The following is an 18,910-nucleotide window of genomic DNA, read 5'->3' as shown; positions in this document are numbered from 1 at the left end:
TTTTATTTATTTATTTTATTTTATTTCTGGTAGTGTAGAGGTTTGGTGGCATCGTTGGTTCACTTCCTTGGCCTCTCTTGGAGTCCCTCAGGCCAGAAAATGTTGTACTCCAACTAATGTGAAGCTGTTGTACATGACATTAGGCTAATTCACTATAAACACCCACAACTCATTGGTTTAACTTAAGTTTGTTATTTCATTAAACAGTCAATTATGAAAACACTGTTTTTGAAAAGCATTTGTGATCATTTCTCTTGAAACTACTTTCTCTCGCTTGATTAATTGAATGATAATTATTAGAATCACCAATTACAAAACCTAAATCAAGATTTTGAATTGTTACACGACGATGGTTAAATCATTCCCCAAATAAAAACTCAAATGAATGCAGGAATAAATGTGTAACTTGATTAATGTGAGGCTTGACTCACTCCAGTCTGTTTGTAGAAATCCTCTTCACTCTTCAATTTGGAGCTTTGTCAATCTGGTAAAATGCAAAATAATCCACAATCTCTGAAACTCGGATAAAGTCTGATCATTGCCGCCGAAGCCGTTAGTTTCAGTGGAGTTTGGCGGTGCATGCTGGGATCGCGTGACGACTGTCCTCATGATCATATACATTATACATACATTTTTGTCAACGGAATATATTTTGTGTCAATAGAACGTTAAACTTCAGTAAAAATTCAACCATTACAAATCAAAATATGCAAAAAAAGAATGATGGATTATGATTATTGCCTTTGTTTTACGCGAGTTGCCTAACATTGCAGTCACGTTACATTTCTTCTCGTGGTGAAAGTACTGTAATACTGTGGTGAAAGTACTTTAATACTGTACTAGGGGACAGTTTGACCCAGGAGAAGTAAGGCAATTTCCCAATCCTGGAAATAACTAACCTCGATGGCCCAACATACATGAAAAAAAAAATCCAACCCGACCCGTGCAAAAAAATTGTTCTTACGTTCCTTGATCCCCTCCGTGTTCCTCTTTTCATGCGCGGCCTAATCTCACCCCTCCCGTACACCCGGCGACCTCTGGCCCCGCGCACCTCTTTGAATGTCACATGACCGTGCAGGTGTGGAGGGGTCTCTGGCCTGACCGACCTCCAATTAGTGACCCTAATTAGAGCGGGGCCCCCCGATGGTCCGCTGAGCTGCTTTGGAGGCGGGAGGGGCCGGGACGGGGCTGTGCAGGAGAGAGAGAGAGAGGGAGAGAGAGGGAGGGAGAGAGAGAGGGAGAGAGAGAGAGTGAGGGGGGGGGGGGGACAGTGATGCATTCCTCAAAGTCTGAAGGTTCACAGTTCTCCCAGACTGAGGGTGCGTTCACACTCTCACATTCGCCACGTCCACATTGGGACAAAACCAGGACCGAACTGGAAGCTTAACCCGGACTGGAACTGGAGCAACAAGTTTGAACGCAACAAGTGTCCCTGTGATAGTCAGGAATTAATAATTAATAATAGCATGTGAATATGTGAAAAGGCCTGATACCGATGTCAATACCACAATTCAAACGTCATTTTCCACTCAAAATAATCAGACTTTAGTTTAGTCATGTGGTTTTAGTCGACCAACATTCTTATCAGTCCAAGCTAATTTTGCTTTTTTTTTGAGGGATTTTAAATGATTAATGTTCACTACAGCAGAAAAGAAAAGGCATGGAGTGAGTTATCTTGAGATTTGGGTGTTTTACTGTATCATAATTGACATAATCTGCTGTGATCTTGTGGGCACTTTGTGTACAGATACAAATTATAAAGATATTTAATAGGTGTGAGATCTTTTCCCAGCGCCACCTTTTAGATGAAGAATCTATGCGGTCTTTAGTTGATCAAGAATTTCTACTTCTTACAAATTAATATTAGTTTCTCTCTCTCACGAGATAGAATTGTCACAATATTGTGCACATAGGTGGAAAATGATCTTATGAGATATTTCTCTGATGCTTTTACATTTAGGAAAAAAACAGAAAAGCATAAAAGCTTTGATCCAATAATTTAAAACTTGTGAGGCCAAAACTATGAGTTGAACTGCACAATTAATTTATTATAAATCATCTTGTCTTGTTCTTGTGGAAGTCTCGTCTTATGGGAAATGAGTCTGGAACCTCCTCTGACACTTCCTGTATTATTACCATGGTCCTATAGTTTAGTCGTCATCATTTAGATAAAGATCATTATAAACTATAGTCTAGTTTCAATACGAGTTTTAGTGTTGATTTGAAGAATCTGGGCATCATTGCATCACTGGAGATCCGGTCATCGAGGCCCCTCGCCTTCGGTCTCTCGGCCCCTTACGGATCCTCCTGCAGGTGTTGGGTCCACGTGAGGACGGCCCCACGTCGCGCCTCTGGGCTGTGCCTGGCCGGGCCTCGTGGGGAAAGACCCGACCACCAGTCGCTTGAGGTGGGCGCACGACGGCCAGTCCGATGTAACTGGCCTTGGTTTTCTTTTCTTCATTAGGGCCCCTGTGGAGGTGTTCTTCATAAGGTGTTCCAAGCATGTCCCACCAGAAAGAGGCCCCAGGGAAGACCCAGGATGCGCCGGAGGGACTATGTTGCTCGGCTGGCCTCGCGACTCCCTCCAGAGGAGCTGGAGGAAGTGTCTGGTGTGAGGGAAGTCTGGGAGTTCCTGTTCAAACTGCTGCCCCCGCGTCCCGGCCCCGATAAGCAGAAGAAGATTGATGGGCAACGTTGCAAACAGATTTTAAAAGTTCTATTAATAATGGAGGCAAGAATAACAGTTGATGAGTCCATGCTGTGGGGCCTCCATGTGCTCCTCTGTTGCTCTTTACATTGTTTTTCTGACTTTTTTACATAAATGTATAATCTATGTACTTATTTTCATTTGGCCTATTTTGTGTGACTTTGTTTCCTGTTGTAGTTTGATGCACAAAGTTCATGTTTTTGCACTTTTAGTCCGTGTGGATGATTTAGCTATGTCAATAATGAACCAGGTCAGAGAGGCCTTCTAAAGAGACTATTCTCAAAATGAATACAATCTGAAAATATCTATCTATCCATTTAGCATTGAGCTGATAAATGATGTGCAAAACATATATATAAAAACAAAACAAAACTAGTCACCAATTTTTATCATTATTTATTGCATTTTGTAATAACTTGCCTGCTGCTGACACATTGTAGAGGCCTGTTGTTTATGTTCCTAGCCCCACCCCTTTCCCCTCCATTGCTCCGCCCCTGGCTCCTCCCTCTCTATTAAAGGCCACCCAACTGGAGTCCTTCTCTGGGCCCTCTCGCCTCCGTCCCGCTCACATAAAGGTGCCAATCAAGGTAATTGGCACCCTGCCGCTGCTTTGTCCAGCGCTGGACAAGTGCCTTTGGGAGCGGCCCAGGGGGACAAGGGGAAGTCTGTGTGCACCAGCTTTAAATAAGCCTTTAGCACTTGTTACATCTGGGACTCGCCACCATTTAGTCTGCATTTTACCACCACCATTTAGGCCGTGTTTCAAACCATACGACTTAACAGAGAAATATATCTGATTCAGTACAACTAGAACTACATAGTACCACTGCTGATATTATAGAATCATAACAGGAATCAGTAAAGCAATAGTATAATGATCAAATATATCACTTTATTGTGATTGAGAAGGCATTAAAGACTTATAAATACCATTATTAAGAATATTTATTTGTTATTAAGTTATAATGGTAAAGGTAAATATGATAGTAAAGTAAAGTTTATAGTAATAATGTATAATTTACTTCAACTTATTTGGTATTTTTGTTGACATTGTAGTTTTTGATAACCCAGTGTACAATGACATGATGAATTAACGTTGAAATTAATTATTTTTGGTAATTAGCAATTTAATAACTGTTAACTCGTTCCAGACAATATTTAAAAATGTTGTGTTGTATATTTATAGTGACATTTTTGCCATTATAACTTGTTTTACATTTTTAAATGCCATTTCTTTAAGGTCAATGTTTGGGCAACTATAACTAACGATAATAGTTTTGATATAAAGTGACAAGTTTTGTCTGTTGGCATATTTTGCACATAATTCTCATCAATCAATTTACATTTTTATAAATTGAATGCATCACGTTTTCTATTGGGAAAATCTTGAATAATCTTCATTTTCATAATTACACCTCCGGCACATAAACTTTGACTTGCATTCTTCACCTCCATTCCTCCTTTCACAAACGAACACCAAACATTTCCATTTACACGTGAAAGGGGCGAAATTGGAAGAATGAATTTGCTCTGGTGGTCATTCCGCCCGACTCAGATCCAATTATTCAAACAAAATATCGCTTTTATTCCTCTTTTTTTTTTTTTTTTTTTTTTTATGAAGCCGCTTTTGCATCCAATTAAAGGCCCAAGGACGTGGATTGAATTGAGAGCCAGGAACGGGTTTTGAAAAGGCCGAGCTGAAAGGCCTGTGTCCAGACTCCAGAGGTCTGTCAGGTCCGAGCCAACAGGTTTCGTCCAACAAAAAAAACACGAGTGAATAGACGAAGCCAACATTTAAATAGCAACCACCAGTATTTTTCACTACACGGTCGAGTTTATTTAAAATGTGAATTAAAAATAGGATAAAAAGTATGCGCTGCACTGAATAATCATGTACAGAGCTAAACTTTTACATTTATTGTTGATGTTATATGTATTTTAATCCAATAATGATAAATAACAATGGAGGAATTGATTTATAGAATGAAGTATAGATGTAATGTAATGATATAACAGCAACAAGAATAAAAAATGTGTGAAGAAAAATGTGTTGAGCTCTCAAAACGATTTATTTCAATATCTCCACATGCATCCACTTTAGTTTGTTTGGAGATTTTATTACATTATTCGAGCGTTTTCAAATGTGTTTCAGCAGTCTGTTCAAACCTTGCACTTATTATTATTATTTTCTTAATCATAAAGAGTAAACCATTCTTTCAAAGTTTGATTTTTTATTAGTTTCGACCGCGAATTTCAAAATTGGGGCTGGCATTGCGTCCACCCAGACAAAAGCTGAACACGTTTGAATGAAAAGAAAAAGACAAGACACGGGGAGCAAATTACATAGACATATATTTATATGCATATGAATAAAAATACATATACATATTGTACATTTGTGGGCGAGCCTGGAATGACCTCGTCCATCCCGGAAAACAGAAGTAAGCCTCTTTTAAATAAGTGCAAAATGTTAATGAGATAAAAGAAATGTAAAGCATATGCAAAGTTGTCCATTTTGTTTTTCCCGGTGAAATCACATGGAGCTGACTTGAAAATACTTGTGCAAAGACCCATTCATATATATTTATATAGAAATTTATATATATGTACAAACAGTAGTAGCTGGTGCCGATAGCGTTGACATTTGTTACTGCTCGGAGTAAACAGAGGTTTCGTGGCCTGTGCAGGACCTGACTGTGCACAAAATAAAGAATCAAAAACAAACAAAAAACGACTGCACAATACCAATCTCAAAGACTTTTTAAAGATTTGACGAGGTGTAACAACTGAGCCCTTTGAGATGCTGGCGTCCTACGTAAGTGCAAGATGTCACTAACTGCACACAAAGAAAGGATCATAGAAATAAACTAAATGTGGAATAAAGGCTTTCTGAATCTATCTCCTTCTGGCAAAATGGACCATCGTTTAGCTGCTCTTTTTAGCAAATAAAATACAGATATATATATATAAAAGAAAACATCAACATGGACTAAAGGAAGCACACAAATATATTTAAATCCGTTTTGTCTATTGCAACGAGGTGGCCTACTGTCGAATCCCTATAGAGAAGATGTCTCTCCGGGCAGTTTGCATTGATTGAGCGATAATTCAATCAATAATTATTCAAGATTTCAAAATAAAAGCTCTTTTGGGAATGTCAATGCCACAGCTCGTCTTGCAAGAAAATCGAAATGGAACGTCGGGGCGAAACGCGCTTCGTAATTTGATTGAAGCGCCGCGAAATAATTCAGTTGTATAAGAATTCGTTGCCTGGATGTTTCACAGTTGAATAAAACCCTTCTGTACAGGCAAAACGCTCGGAACTTTCATCTCCATCACTCCTCTCAATATTTCATGGGCCCGGCGGATGAATTATGGATGCGAGCTTATAGAAAATAATACAACAACAGCGAGGAGGGGCTAACACGAGTCCGCCGTTAGTGCCGCCGTAGCCTTTGAGCGTCGACAAGGAGTCACCGGTTGCCAGGTGCAAAAAGGGATCAGCGCGGTGAAGATTTTGTAGGTCAAAGCATTTTAAAAGATAAATGTGTTGTCGCTTTGAGGAGGGGAAAAAAACAACATAGCAGGTTTTCATGTTTTTGCCGTTGGATGTCATAGGAGGGTCTGATTTTAATAGCCGGGGAATCACCTTGAGGAAAAACGCATTACAACTCACAATGGGTAAATGAATAGATACGTAGGAAAAAATTGTCGGAAATGATTTAGCTTCGGAGCGGGACGGAGACAGAGGGGGCAATAACTCGAATGACATGCGCAAATTGAGGCCAAGCGGTTACAAATTGCAGGTTCTCGCGGGTGACTTTTGATTTTCTTTGGGCGTCTGAGAGACAGGGAGCAAAACGCGATGAGGAGAAAAAAAAATTCAAATGGATCTGCAGCTTTCTACTGTGTGTGTGATTATTTAAACGCACACATTCAAATATGCAAATTAAACATGTTTATTTGGAGATTGGATTGTGTTAGCTTAGCCCTAGTGTGAGTTCAATTCAAATGAAATAGCGTCAGATGCAAAAATATTTGGAAAGAATAACAAACATAAAGTGCTTTGAGTGAGGAGCCTGAACGAACAAAAATGGGAACATAAAAATAAAGTATAAATAATGTTTTGGGATGTTTTAGAGGGCCGAACTTATTTAAAACATGTACAGTGTGATACAAAATATTGTAAAACTGATTTTAAGAGCTGATTTTAAGCTTAAATAAATGTCTTTACAAAGTTTTTTCCACAAAATTGGTCAAAGTATTTCCACAGACAATGTGAAAAAGTGATTTAAAAATGTAAAATGTGTCTGTCCGTGTTGTGAAGCTTTGTCATTTCTTGCTTTGGTAGAGTCTAACCAGCTTTTTCTTGTCTTTTTTCCCCCTACAATCTGATCCAAATATGTGATTTTGCACTGTTCTGACCAGATCCCATCCATTTTTGTTTCTTACACAAACACAACCAAATAAAGAATTTACAAAACTACCTCTGGACACATAACAGACTGATATTAAGATGCTACAATTCATTTTTTTCTGTTTCATAAGTGATAGCACAAAAACTAAACTCAAACATGGCCACTTGGACGAGAGATGTGTACAACAAACTGCGATTTTTGGAAAAACACAGTTCCCATTCAACGCCGCGTTAGACTGAATGATCCAAGTCAAGTATTTTTTCCTGAACAGTAAAATGAAGGCCTGTATAGAGCAACAACACACACACAAACACACGGGACAAAAGTGAGAGTCACTTGAAACCACTGAGAGTCCGTCAGGGCGACACACACAACGGGTCAGAAAATTCACAAGTCATTTTTTTTTTTTTCAATTGTGGAAGAGTACCGCCTCCTTCACGACGCGTCCTGGTCACAGTTTGACGTAACACAAAAGGCTCCTCCTCCCTCCGGGTCGTTCCTCTTTAACAGTCAAAGCGACGTGAGCGTTTAGGAGACGGTCTTCTTCCCCCCCAGGTCCGCCTCCTTTCTGTCCAGTCGCATGTACGGCTCAAACGCAGAGGAGCCACAGCCGTAAGCGGAGGTCAGTTCGTGGTGAGCGCCCCCTAGCAGTGGCATGGAGAAGCACAGCGAGTGTGGCGGTGGGACACCCAGGCGCGGTGAGGGAGGGGTGCCCCCCAAAGAGGGCAGGGAGAGCCCAAAGGTGCCCCCGGGCAGAGAGCTGGGAGGGGTGCTGCTGATGCTGGTGGAGGTGGAGGAGGCTCCGGGGCTGCTCAGGAGGGACCCGTTGTGGTGTGGGTGCCCCAAGAGGGAGTTTGGATGTGGGGCAGGTCCCGACAGGAGCCTGCCCTGCTCCAGGAGCCTCAGAATGTTACAGGTCGCCAGAGACTCCGAGGTGGAGGAAGAACGCTTGTCCGAATCCTTCGTCGTGTCCTTTTTCTGCTTCGTCCTTCGGTTCTGGAACCAAACTTTGACCTGAAATGACAAATGATAAAGTTCAGTGCAAAGTTCCTCAAAAACATCTCAGTATTTTGGTCACTTTGTTTTAATTTCAAGAATGTCAGGTAAAACTGGCAAATGTCTGTGCACCAGTGATCGTGTGAATAACATCCAAAACACCAGATGATTGGTTCATCCTCAGCCACTGAATTCATCCAAACACACCACAAAATCAGCTCATTTAAGAAGTTCAGTTGTGATGAAACTCAGAAAAGGCATAATATCCAAATAAACCACGACATCTCGTATAGGCCTGTGTCATTTTGAAAAGAGGTAAGTTCAGGACCAACAGTGTGGTGCCCCTTTTGAGCTCGTGCGCCGCTGTAAAGTCACTGATAAACCAGTCAAACACGCCAAACCCACCCAGAATACCACAGAGGCATAATCCCCAATAACGAACGTCGTATTTACTATTCTTATTTGATTAAAACTGGACCAAATGCACTCTACCATCACCTACATGCAGCGCGGCACTTGAGGACGTTTGCACGCAAAATAAGGGCATTTTATTGAAGGGATAACAACTGTCCAGATGAGAAGGAAAACCAATCATCTGTTAACTCTCACGAAAGGCACCTTCGCTGGTCACGCCACCCGCCGCAGGTCGGGAGAGGCGCGCTGAACTCTGCCTGACCTCGCCCCGGCATGTTTTTTTAATGCGCGGCGGTGTAACTTTTAATGTATAGCGTGTGGAATAGTTGTGCTGAGCCTGATGTTGATTGGAGGCCACGCCGGGGTCAGGAGATCGCGCTCGCCTCGCCGAGAACTCACACACATGAAAAATGCATGACCCTGACCGAGTTTCTGTCAGAACTGCACCGAGCGCGGGAGAATTTGTGGTGAAGGAAATATCACGGAGTTGAGGGGACTCTCTGTTGGATGACGAACGATGATTTCGAAATGGAAAGAAAATGGCGTTGGATTGCGATATGTGAAAGTAAAACACAAAGATCTCTTACAAATCGGGCAAATGCAGAGACAGCAGATGAAAAATGTTAGTTTAGAGCAATTCTGTTGCATTGGATCGCTTAGATAAACAAGTAAATACATAATTGTGAATGTTTTTGCGCTAAATAACAAAATAAAAAGCCATCTGTTCAAAATTTAAACCACAAGGATGTATACAAATGTATTTATCTTTTTTTGGGGGGATAGGAAGATATTTTACCTCCCTGACTGTGGAGGTGCATCAAAACTAAATATACACATTAACAGTTAAATATGTTTGATGGGGAAAACAATTATTTAGCTTTAATTTCACAGTGTCCAACCAATTTATTTATTTTATTTTGAAGACATTTCTCACTGCTGTGCATCTGGAATAAGAAGGCAAACACAGCCCACAGGTGAAACTCAGGCCTTTCTTTGTCCCGCCCCCCATAACATGTGAGTATGTATGTCCACACTATAAAGCTGTGACGTGATTGGTCGCTTTAGTGCGGTCACTGGCGGTGGCACCTGCAGTTAGAGCCTGATAATGATGAGTCTAAATAGGATTCTCAGCACAGGGTGAGTATTTGAGATGATTATAGGATAGTGTGTGGCCACATAGGTAATAGTACTGTAAACCGCTCTCATATATTTAGATGTGTGGAAGTTTGACACTAATATGGTCATAAAGAACATAGACATTACTCAGCTGTAAAGTCATGTTCATTTGAACTATAAAAGCGTTTCATGGTCTCAAATAGGTTATAAATGTTTGCAATGCCAGTTAAATCAATACAAACTCAATGATAGACGATAACTCTTTAGTCTTAGAGGAGTTTCAGGCTCCTACAATGTACTGAGATCATAGAGTGAGACACGATGCAAATAATGGGATTGGAGTGGCTCAGGGCAGCGCTGACGACAGCACGACTTACAGTAAAGACCTGGAGGTTTCACAGACGGGACCGGCCCAAACCAGGATGATACCGATGGGGGCACCTCTGCACCTCTTTTCTTCTTCTGTCGACATTTGGCCTGTTTTGTGCTTGTTAGCTCACACTCTGTCCCTCTAAGATCAGCTGCAGTATTTTACTCATGCTCCAGCGCTTGCCAAACATCCACATCCCATAAAAGGCTTTTAGTGCGGCTGAAGTAAGCGACCAATCCCGTGAGTTTATCCCCTGAGGAGGTGGAGCCAAACCTCCTGTTCACATCACTGCTGTTCAGCGCCCTGTACGGAGGGGGCTGGTGTTATACAGGGATTTTATTAGTGGGGGAAAATGATGAGAAGAGAAGAAAGCAAAGCTGCCTTTGGTACATCTACACTATTGGATGTAAATCCTTTTTAATGGGATCCAGGGTTCAGCGCTGGGGCAGAGATTACAGAGGGAGATCTGGATCTGGTGTGACCTGCAATTGCCCCGGGCTCGCCCTCTGCCCCGTCCAACTCACCAGGCTCAGGTGACAGGACACAGGCAGTGGGGAACTCCAGCCGTCAATCAAACCAGACATGACACATATTCATCTGTTTTATTTGTTCAATATATATCGCAGCTAATAGTATCAGAATTACTATGTTTAAAGAAATAACTGCATAAAATACTTTTTAGTTTTTCTGATTATATCAAGGACAACCTTTTCTTATATTGCAAAGATTAATCTAAACATAATTAAAACATAATAAACTAATATTATGTTGACTTGACAACAGGATATAGAAAAAAAGACGAAGAAAGAGACTATATTTTACTAATATTTCTGCTAATGTGCTATTAAGTTGCATTTCAGTGACTCTATTATTATTAACAATTACTTTTTTTTCTGTCCGTGCAGTGCATGGTTATATTTGTATTATACTTTATGATTAGTTCTTTGTATGCTTTCACCAAAGCACGTGATTGGTCTGGAGGCATATTCTCACATGGACCAATGGGGCAGGGGCACAGCCAATAGCATCGCAGCGTTTGGGGCCTAGGCAGCTGCAAAGCGAGGGTCACGGCTGTAGAGGTAAAAAGGTTAAGCCTGCTCTCGGTGCAGATCAACACACGATCCACATGTGAGAGCAACAAAACAGGCCAAGCTCAGATGATTGTGAAATAAGACTCATTTGGTTTATTCCACCTGATTTATAAAGTGCTACTCCAAATATACACTCTCTACTGGGAACTATCACCAGGAACTAATGCTGCTTAGCTGGAAATCTATTCTGACCAATATAGAGGATCCAGGCAGTGACCTTAAATGTGTCATCTAATTGTTATGGTACAATCCAATCATTTATTTTATTTTATTTTTCTGTGTGTGTGTGGGACAGAATTAATGAATCAACAACAAATGCAAATCTACCTGAACATTTTGGCTGATTTATTATTCAAGATGTAGCTGTCCATAATTAAAAATGTATGTTAAGCGTATGTCTTAGGCTGTGTTCACACTTTGTTTGGTCTTGGTTTGAGACTTTAGTACTGGTTTAGACTGTACTGTTTTGTCATGTACTCCTGGTTTAGTCCCAATTTTAATTTAATTTAAAAAAAATTGCCCAGCCCTTTTTCTTTTTTTAACTTCAGAAAAATAACCAAAACAAAAAATGAGTGAAACCTACCAGTACTTTATTTTTTTTTTATTTTTTTTTTACAATATGGAGTTTAATTTATGTAAAATGAATATAGATCAGCACGTTGCTCTAAAGCTGGATGCTACGATTCATCCGTTAAAGTTGAATAGAGTTATGGGCCATGAGTGTTTGAGAGTGACACTTGGTTTCACACTTTGCCTGACCTCTGGACCCAGATCCCAATCATGTGACGCCGCACAAAGAGCTGACATTTTCTCCCTGTTTGAAGCGAGGAACAGGAAAACTGCACAAATCTGACCCGTAAAAATATTTGTGGAATTGTAATGAACGTAATGTTGATCAGGTTTGTCAAAATAAATCAATACCTCGATATTATTTGATAGTAAAACTGGTAGTGATACTGAGAAAAATCTAACAAGGAAATAATTATGGTTCCTGAACAATTATTATAGTCAAAAAAGTATCCATTTATTTATGTATTTTTGAGTATCAAGAATTTTCCTTAGCAATGAAATCAACTTTAAAGTTTTTGTACCGTGAGAAAAGTTTGTAGATGCACTTATTCAATGGAAATGTAAGCACAGGCCTATAGTTAAGGCCTATTCTTCACTTCAGGGAGAGACAGGCCCTGCTGAATCTATAAAGTGGCAAGTAATATCAAAACCACTGAATGAAATAAACAAAAATGTATAAAACTGTATAAATTCTAATGCCAGTTTTATCAAGCTCTCTCTGATTTTGCATAAAATATTGCATATTTAGTATTTTTACTGCATGTTCTGTATTTGTGTTTTGTAGTTCATAGCTTTTAATTACTGTATTTGTGACCGAGCCTGTCTGTAATAATGTATTTGACAATAATTTATAATCAAAATGTAATTAAATAAATGTTATTATTTGTTCAGTGTCATTTATTTTATGTCCAACTATTAGTGATGATTCATTTAGTTTGATTTATTTTTGACTCATAACATCAAACCAATTTTATTCTGACTGATTACAACCTTTTAAGAATTTTCACTAATTTTTTTTTTTTTTTTTTAAAGGAATAATGTATTTGGGTTGCATAATCTGTTTTTCCAGTTATATTATGAGTTATTGATTTCTGTTCACACCTGAAAAGCACATTAATAAAATATACTGCAAAGGGATAAATGAATATTATAAACTAATAATAAATGAAGGCTTGTGAAAGTAGGACTTTGAAAAAAAAAAAAATCTACATAAGTTCCAACCAATTTAATTTGACAAAATGTTCTCAACTGAAAATTCAAATTTAGAGTAAAAAAAAAATCCAACATTGCAATTTTTTCCCCTTGATAAATTATCTTAACCATTACGAAAATAGTAAAATAATCTGCATTATAAAGACAATACAATCAAATATAATCAAAGCTTTTCAAATTCAGACTGATAATGTGATAATATGAATTCAAATCATCAACCAAGGCCACGAATTCACTTTTTCCCCTTCTCTCTCTCTCTTGTCGGCCCAGTGTTCACCCGTCTTCCCCGTTCCGTCCCGAATCGGTCCAGTCCACAGCAGTGACCCTATTCCACCCTTGTGAACCTGCTCATGGCCTATGGGTGCAACACATGTGCGGCAGGTTCAGGCCGGGGTTAACTCCGTCTTATAGAATGGCTGTAGATATGGCTGCCTAATCCTCCTTAGCTCAAAAGCACTTGGTTCTGTTATTCGGCCCACCTCTTTCTCTCTATCTCCCCCGCCTCCCTCTTTTTCTGTATCTATTTCAGCCTCCCAGTATCTCTCGCTCTCTTTGTGGATTTTGTGTCTCCATTGTAAAAGCATTTACCCATGATTTAGAGGATTTCTGGGCTCATATAAGTGTACATTATTCGCCGTTGTAAAAGAAGGCCTATACTGTGAAATCTGAATAACACTTGGAGGTAAACGAGCGCAATATTGTCCAAAAAATGTATATTATGGCAGTCAAAAATCAAAAATGTGCCAAAACATGCATGTAAATGTTATGATTGAGGTTCACGTTTGTTCTGAATGGCACAAACTTTAACATTAAAGCCTTTTTTTGACGGTTACAATGGCTTTTTTGTATTTTTTAATCAGCTTTTTTGTCAGGTTTAAAATGTTTTTTAGGTCAGATCTTTCTTTTTTTGGCTCTTTGGCTTTATTAGACGGTACAGTCTATAATGAAGGCATATTGATATTGAAGGCAATAACCTTCAACATTTGCTCCGTATTGTGGTCTCATCTCTCCTTTTATGGGTTTTCTAGCTCAATCGCAAAAACATCCAGATATGACGACCGATGCCAGATATTCTAATTCTCAAATTTCACTCCAACGTTTTGAATCACGGATTTGTTTCTCTCTTTTTCCCATCCCATTCTTCTCACTCACTCCTCCCTCGCTTGTTCGGAGACCGCCTCCTTTCTGCCAGGAAACCCCGCTACACCCATTGGCAAAGACGCAGCAGGAGTTTGGATGCGAGCCATGACTTTCCTTGCGTGTCACCCCACCGCTCACCAAATTTCCCATTACCTTCAGCGCAAATGTGGCGCAGAGTCTAAAACAGCCTCAATGGGGTTTTAGTACTTGACTTGTCGACTTACAGCGAGAGCACCAGCCATTTTAAGAGCGTCTCTGCCAGAAATGGAAGAAACGTGGGGAAATACAAAACGTGCACATGTAGTTTTTATATAAATAGTACAGACATTTACATTTTAAACGTTTAAACATGATAAAATGTGTATTCATTAAGTGCATTTAAGCTTTCTATTTATCGTTTTGCTATGAACATTATCATGAACAGCTTCTGGGGGTCATGTATGCTTGTTTGGTTATTATAATACTATTAACCGTTGCCTTGACAATGGCTATTCTTCCTCATCGTAAAAAACATATTTAGTTACCATATGAAAATACACAAGATTGTATAAAAGCACAAGAACATATTTTGCAGTGTGATATTTTACTGTGTAAAATATAAATGCTTTATGCCACTGACACAATAATAAAGCTTGAAAATCCCAGAAATCCCTTCTAAATGTGAAATATTGTAGAAACACGAGCTGCAATAAATAATTAGCAGAATCAAACACTAAAATAGTCGTTTAGTATCCAAACAACTATTTGTTTTTAGATTATATCTTCCACCCTTTACAGCTCCAATCTTATCTTTGTACCACAAAAACAATACACTATATCCTTATAGTACAAAGAAAAGGTGGACATAATGAATATTGAGCCCCAAAATCTATAATTTATTGGATGATATAATGCCTACAAAGTTCTATCATAGTCTTTTTAAATACATGAAGATATGACTAGTTTCGGTCCTGTTCTAGTCTTGATTTTTTAGGCCAGGTTTAGTTCCGGTTTTAGTCCCAGTTCAACCCTAATTTTGATGTGGTGCTTGTGAACACAGCTTGTATTGCAGGTGGATGACAACCAGCTTTGCCAGAATAAGGCATCATTAAACATGGCAAAGAGTCCGAAAGACAAAGAGAACCTGAGTTCAAGTCAGAGCTGTGTGATATGGCCATAAAAAAAAATCTAATCGTGATCCGCTCTCTATGACAATCTGCTTATTTTGTTGAAATTGTCAAATCGAGAGTCAACTGTCACTTTTCCCACCCACTCCTATTGCTCAGTCTCCGTAACGGTCTTTTGCTGTGGTGCACAGTGCAAACCGAAGAAAGAAATCCAAGAAAACACCTCAAATTAATCACTTTGCCTGTATAAAAACATCCCTTTACATGTACTGATAACAACATCCGTGCAGGTTAATAAATGGACGTGTGGCAGCGAACAGGTCATCTTTTAATCTACATGAATTACACTGTATTCTCCTGGCGTCTGGCACTTCACGCACACGTTCACATCAGTTTGCATTCAACGTTTCGCTCGCACTAATTGTCCGGCGCCACTCTCAGACCTGAGCGTTTGGACCACTTGTATCTGATTTCCTGGCTGGAGGATTACGCCGCGCTCCGTATGTTCCCCCAAATTATACCATCCACAGCCAGAGGCGCGCGCTTCACATTTCACATTTTCGCCCGCGCTCGCGTCCACGCGCAGCAGCGGCTGAAAAAGGGCCGGTCGAATCAACGTGGAAGTGATTTACAACAAAAGGCGAGCGGGGCATAATTGCTAATATGTTCGTCTGATTATCTCATCAGTTGATTGGAGCTTCACGAGTCGGACAATAGGACTATAAAATTATGCCTCGGCTTTAGGTCGAATTAAAAGGACGAGGGGAAAGTTATCGTTGGGTGAAAGCACAAGGGAAGTCCAGTGTCCCGCCCCCGTCTGCTCGCTTCCCATCTCCTCCACGGTGACAAAAACGATGCCACAGTTGTCCCTCTGTACGACTACATCTGCCCACTGTGCGTCACGGTGGCCCCAGACGAGGGCCCAGACAACAATACACAATAAGGACATTCACCGCGTAAAACTACAGTGCAAAGTTGAGAGGTGGTGTCGTTGAAAGTGCCGTATTTTGTGAATTTATTGTGAAAATGTCATTAGATATCACAATTTTACATTATATAATATAGTTTGGAGTATATCACAGCAACATTTCACTTTTTTTAGTTAATTTTCGTATTATTATTTGTTGTTATGTATCTTAAAGCTCATACGCATCATACTGGAACGCTTTCTTACAATATTATGTTTTTATTTTATTTATGCAGGGGGGGAAACTCCAGTTCCCTGTAGAAAACAAAACACATAAAAAGACGTAAAACCAACAGAATAGAATATATTGATAAAATGGCAAAATAAAACTATTAAAAAGATCAAATACATAATGTAGAGTAAAATCATTAAAGACATTTAAAAAACAAGCGCACTGTCACTGTGGATAGTCTTTTGAAAGTGCTTTGAATTCATTAAAAGGTTCAATTTAGTTTTAAATGTCCTACTGGCCGAGAGCAAAGTTCCTGAAAGCCTTTCGCTCTAGCTCTGTATTGTTCTGATGAGATTCTAAAATAAGAATTTCCTGTGATCTTAATGGATGAATACCTGATCTGATGTTCAGTAAAGTAGTTAAATAATCAGATAAAATCCCAATGAGAGTCTTGTAAATACACAGTGCTGTTCTCTTGTCACGTCCAATGATCCACATCCTACTTTAGAGTATAATTGACAGTGGTGAGTCCTGTATTCTTCTCCTGTAATGAACCTTACAGCTGAACCTTAGAGCTGAACCTTAGAGCTGAACCTTACAGCTGAACCTTAGAGCTGAACCTTACAGCTGAACCTTACAGCTGAACCTTACAGCTGAACCTTACAGCTGAACCTTACAGCTGAATGATACACCGAGTTCAGAGGTTTTAACACTGTTGCTGTAGAATGCATATAACTGAGAGAAATGTTGCCTGAATTAACTGTTTTCTACAGTGAAGGGGAACGTTTTATTTCTAAAGAAGAATGACACTCTGGCTTTAAGATTATTTGACGGCTCTTGTACGTGTTTGTTGAAGGAGAGTTTATCATCGATCCAGATGTATTTGTAGTAGAGTACTTGTTCAATCACATTACCATGGAGTGTAGATAGATGAATGTTTTGTGTCACTGGAGTGCCTTTTGGAGAACAGCATACATTTTGTTTTACTTGAATTCATTAACAATTTTAAATTAACACGGTTTTGTTGGATGGAATGAAAATCCACTTGAATATTTTGTGCCGCAGAAGGCACCTTAGCATATAGCATAGCGTCATCTGCATACAAGTGGATGCTACTCTTTTTTGATTGCGGCCAATTGAATTGATATACATTTTAAACAGGAGTGGTCCAATTACGGACCCTTGAGGAACACCTTTGTTAAGATTGATACCCATCAGTGGAACCAACTTGAGCTCTATTTGTGAGGTAATCTGAAAACCAAACCAAATCCAAAAGTATCCAGACGATCCAAAAGAATATAACGACACAGAATCAAAGGCATTTGACAAATCAACAAAACCAGCAGCACTTTTTTCATGATTAGATGCAGACAACATGTGCTGTTTTAACAATCCACTTTTAAATTGTTTTTGTTATCTAAATTAAACTGGACAATATATCTTTCCTTGGTGTCCATCGTTGGTTTCCTTTGCTCGACTTTTACATTCTTAAAACACCTGCCTGGTTTGAATTGGGCCTTTGTCGTAAGTGCAAACACAGTTTATCTGGAGCTTGGGCCGGTTTAGTGTCAAGGTAAACATTGACCAAAAAGAGACAGTGATCTGATGCACACAGTTACATTGAAGTCTCTGAGCCGCTGCTGGACACTGGATCACAACCCCATTTATGTAGTGACAATCACAATCACAATCACAGAGGGTTTAATGCCAATGTCAATGAACAAGATGCACAAACAGAAACTTGTTTTGGTGATTGATACAACACCAATAATCTCTCTCTCTCTCTCTCTCTCTCTCTCTCTCTCAACAATTATCCAACATACACTACATAACATAATTAAATCGAATGTAAAGAAAGTCAGTTTCTCTGTGTCCTCAAACAGCTTCCAGTAAACAAGAACAAACAAATGCAAACATCTAGGCCTGTGTTCAGCTGCTTTACGTTACAGATTAAACAAACCTCCAGCATCAGAACCCGCGCTAAGCCGCGGCCTGTCTCGGCCTGTGCGCATTCCCATTTGCGGCTGGATTACACTTGCGGCACCATTAAAACCACAGCTTTCCCGCAGAGCGTCTGCACAGTGCGGCAGACTGATGCACAGAGCAGAGGACTGGGACTGTAGGATCTGGATTTGAAATTGAAGCGAAAACCAGAACTAATTTTCACTTTTTTGCATAAGAAGAACAAAGCTTGTGTTAGGCCTATAAACTGCCTCCTGCCATCGAGTTCTTACACTTAGCTAAACGCACAAAACTAATGTTGCTTTGCCGTTTTTGTGGGGCTGTGTCTCTGAACAATCGCCCTTCCCCTTTTGTCTGTAGCGGGAGCCACCTGCCGGGACCGGGAGACAGCTCTGCCCGGTAACACATCACCGGAGAGCGCCAAACTGCTGCGTAATGACGCACGGGAGCGTCAAAGAAAGCAACAAGAAATATGTGTTCAAAAACATTTGTGCTTTGTGGGGAGTGGCGTAGTAGTGGAGTACATTAAGTATATATATGTGAGTATATACCATGCATATATATATATATATATATATATATATATATATATATATATATATATATATATATATGTATGTGTGTGTGTGTGTGTGTGTGTGTGTGTGTGTGTGTGTGTGTGAGAGAGAG

General features: G+C 39.7%; 1 protein-coding gene across 1 annotated transcript in view; it reads right to left on the bottom strand.

The window, feature by feature from the left end:
• Nucleotides 1-7,090: 7,090 nt before the first annotated feature.
• vax2 (ventral anterior homeobox 2) overlaps nt 7,091-18,910 on the bottom strand; it is a 21,151-nt gene continuing 9,331 nt past the window's right edge. Inside the window, exon 3 of the mRNA XM_072459217.1 lies at nt 7,091-8,139. Coding sequence (XP_072315318.1) covers nt 7,654-8,139 — 486 coding nt within the window. The 3' untranslated portion in view covers nt 7,091-7,653. The remainder of the gene's footprint in view (nt 8,140-18,910) is intronic.

Source organism: Eucyclogobius newberryi, unplaced genomic scaffold (assembly GCF_026437365.1).
Source record: "Eucyclogobius newberryi isolate DKJ021-1_F unplaced genomic scaffold, fEucNew1.0.hap1 SCAF_22, whole genome shotgun sequence".
NCBI classification, from domain to species: Eukaryota; Metazoa; Chordata; class Actinopteri; order Gobiiformes; family Gobiidae; genus Eucyclogobius; species Eucyclogobius newberryi.
Note: the sequence above shows the minus strand (reverse complement) of the source record. Positions and strands in the feature narration are given on the sequence as shown.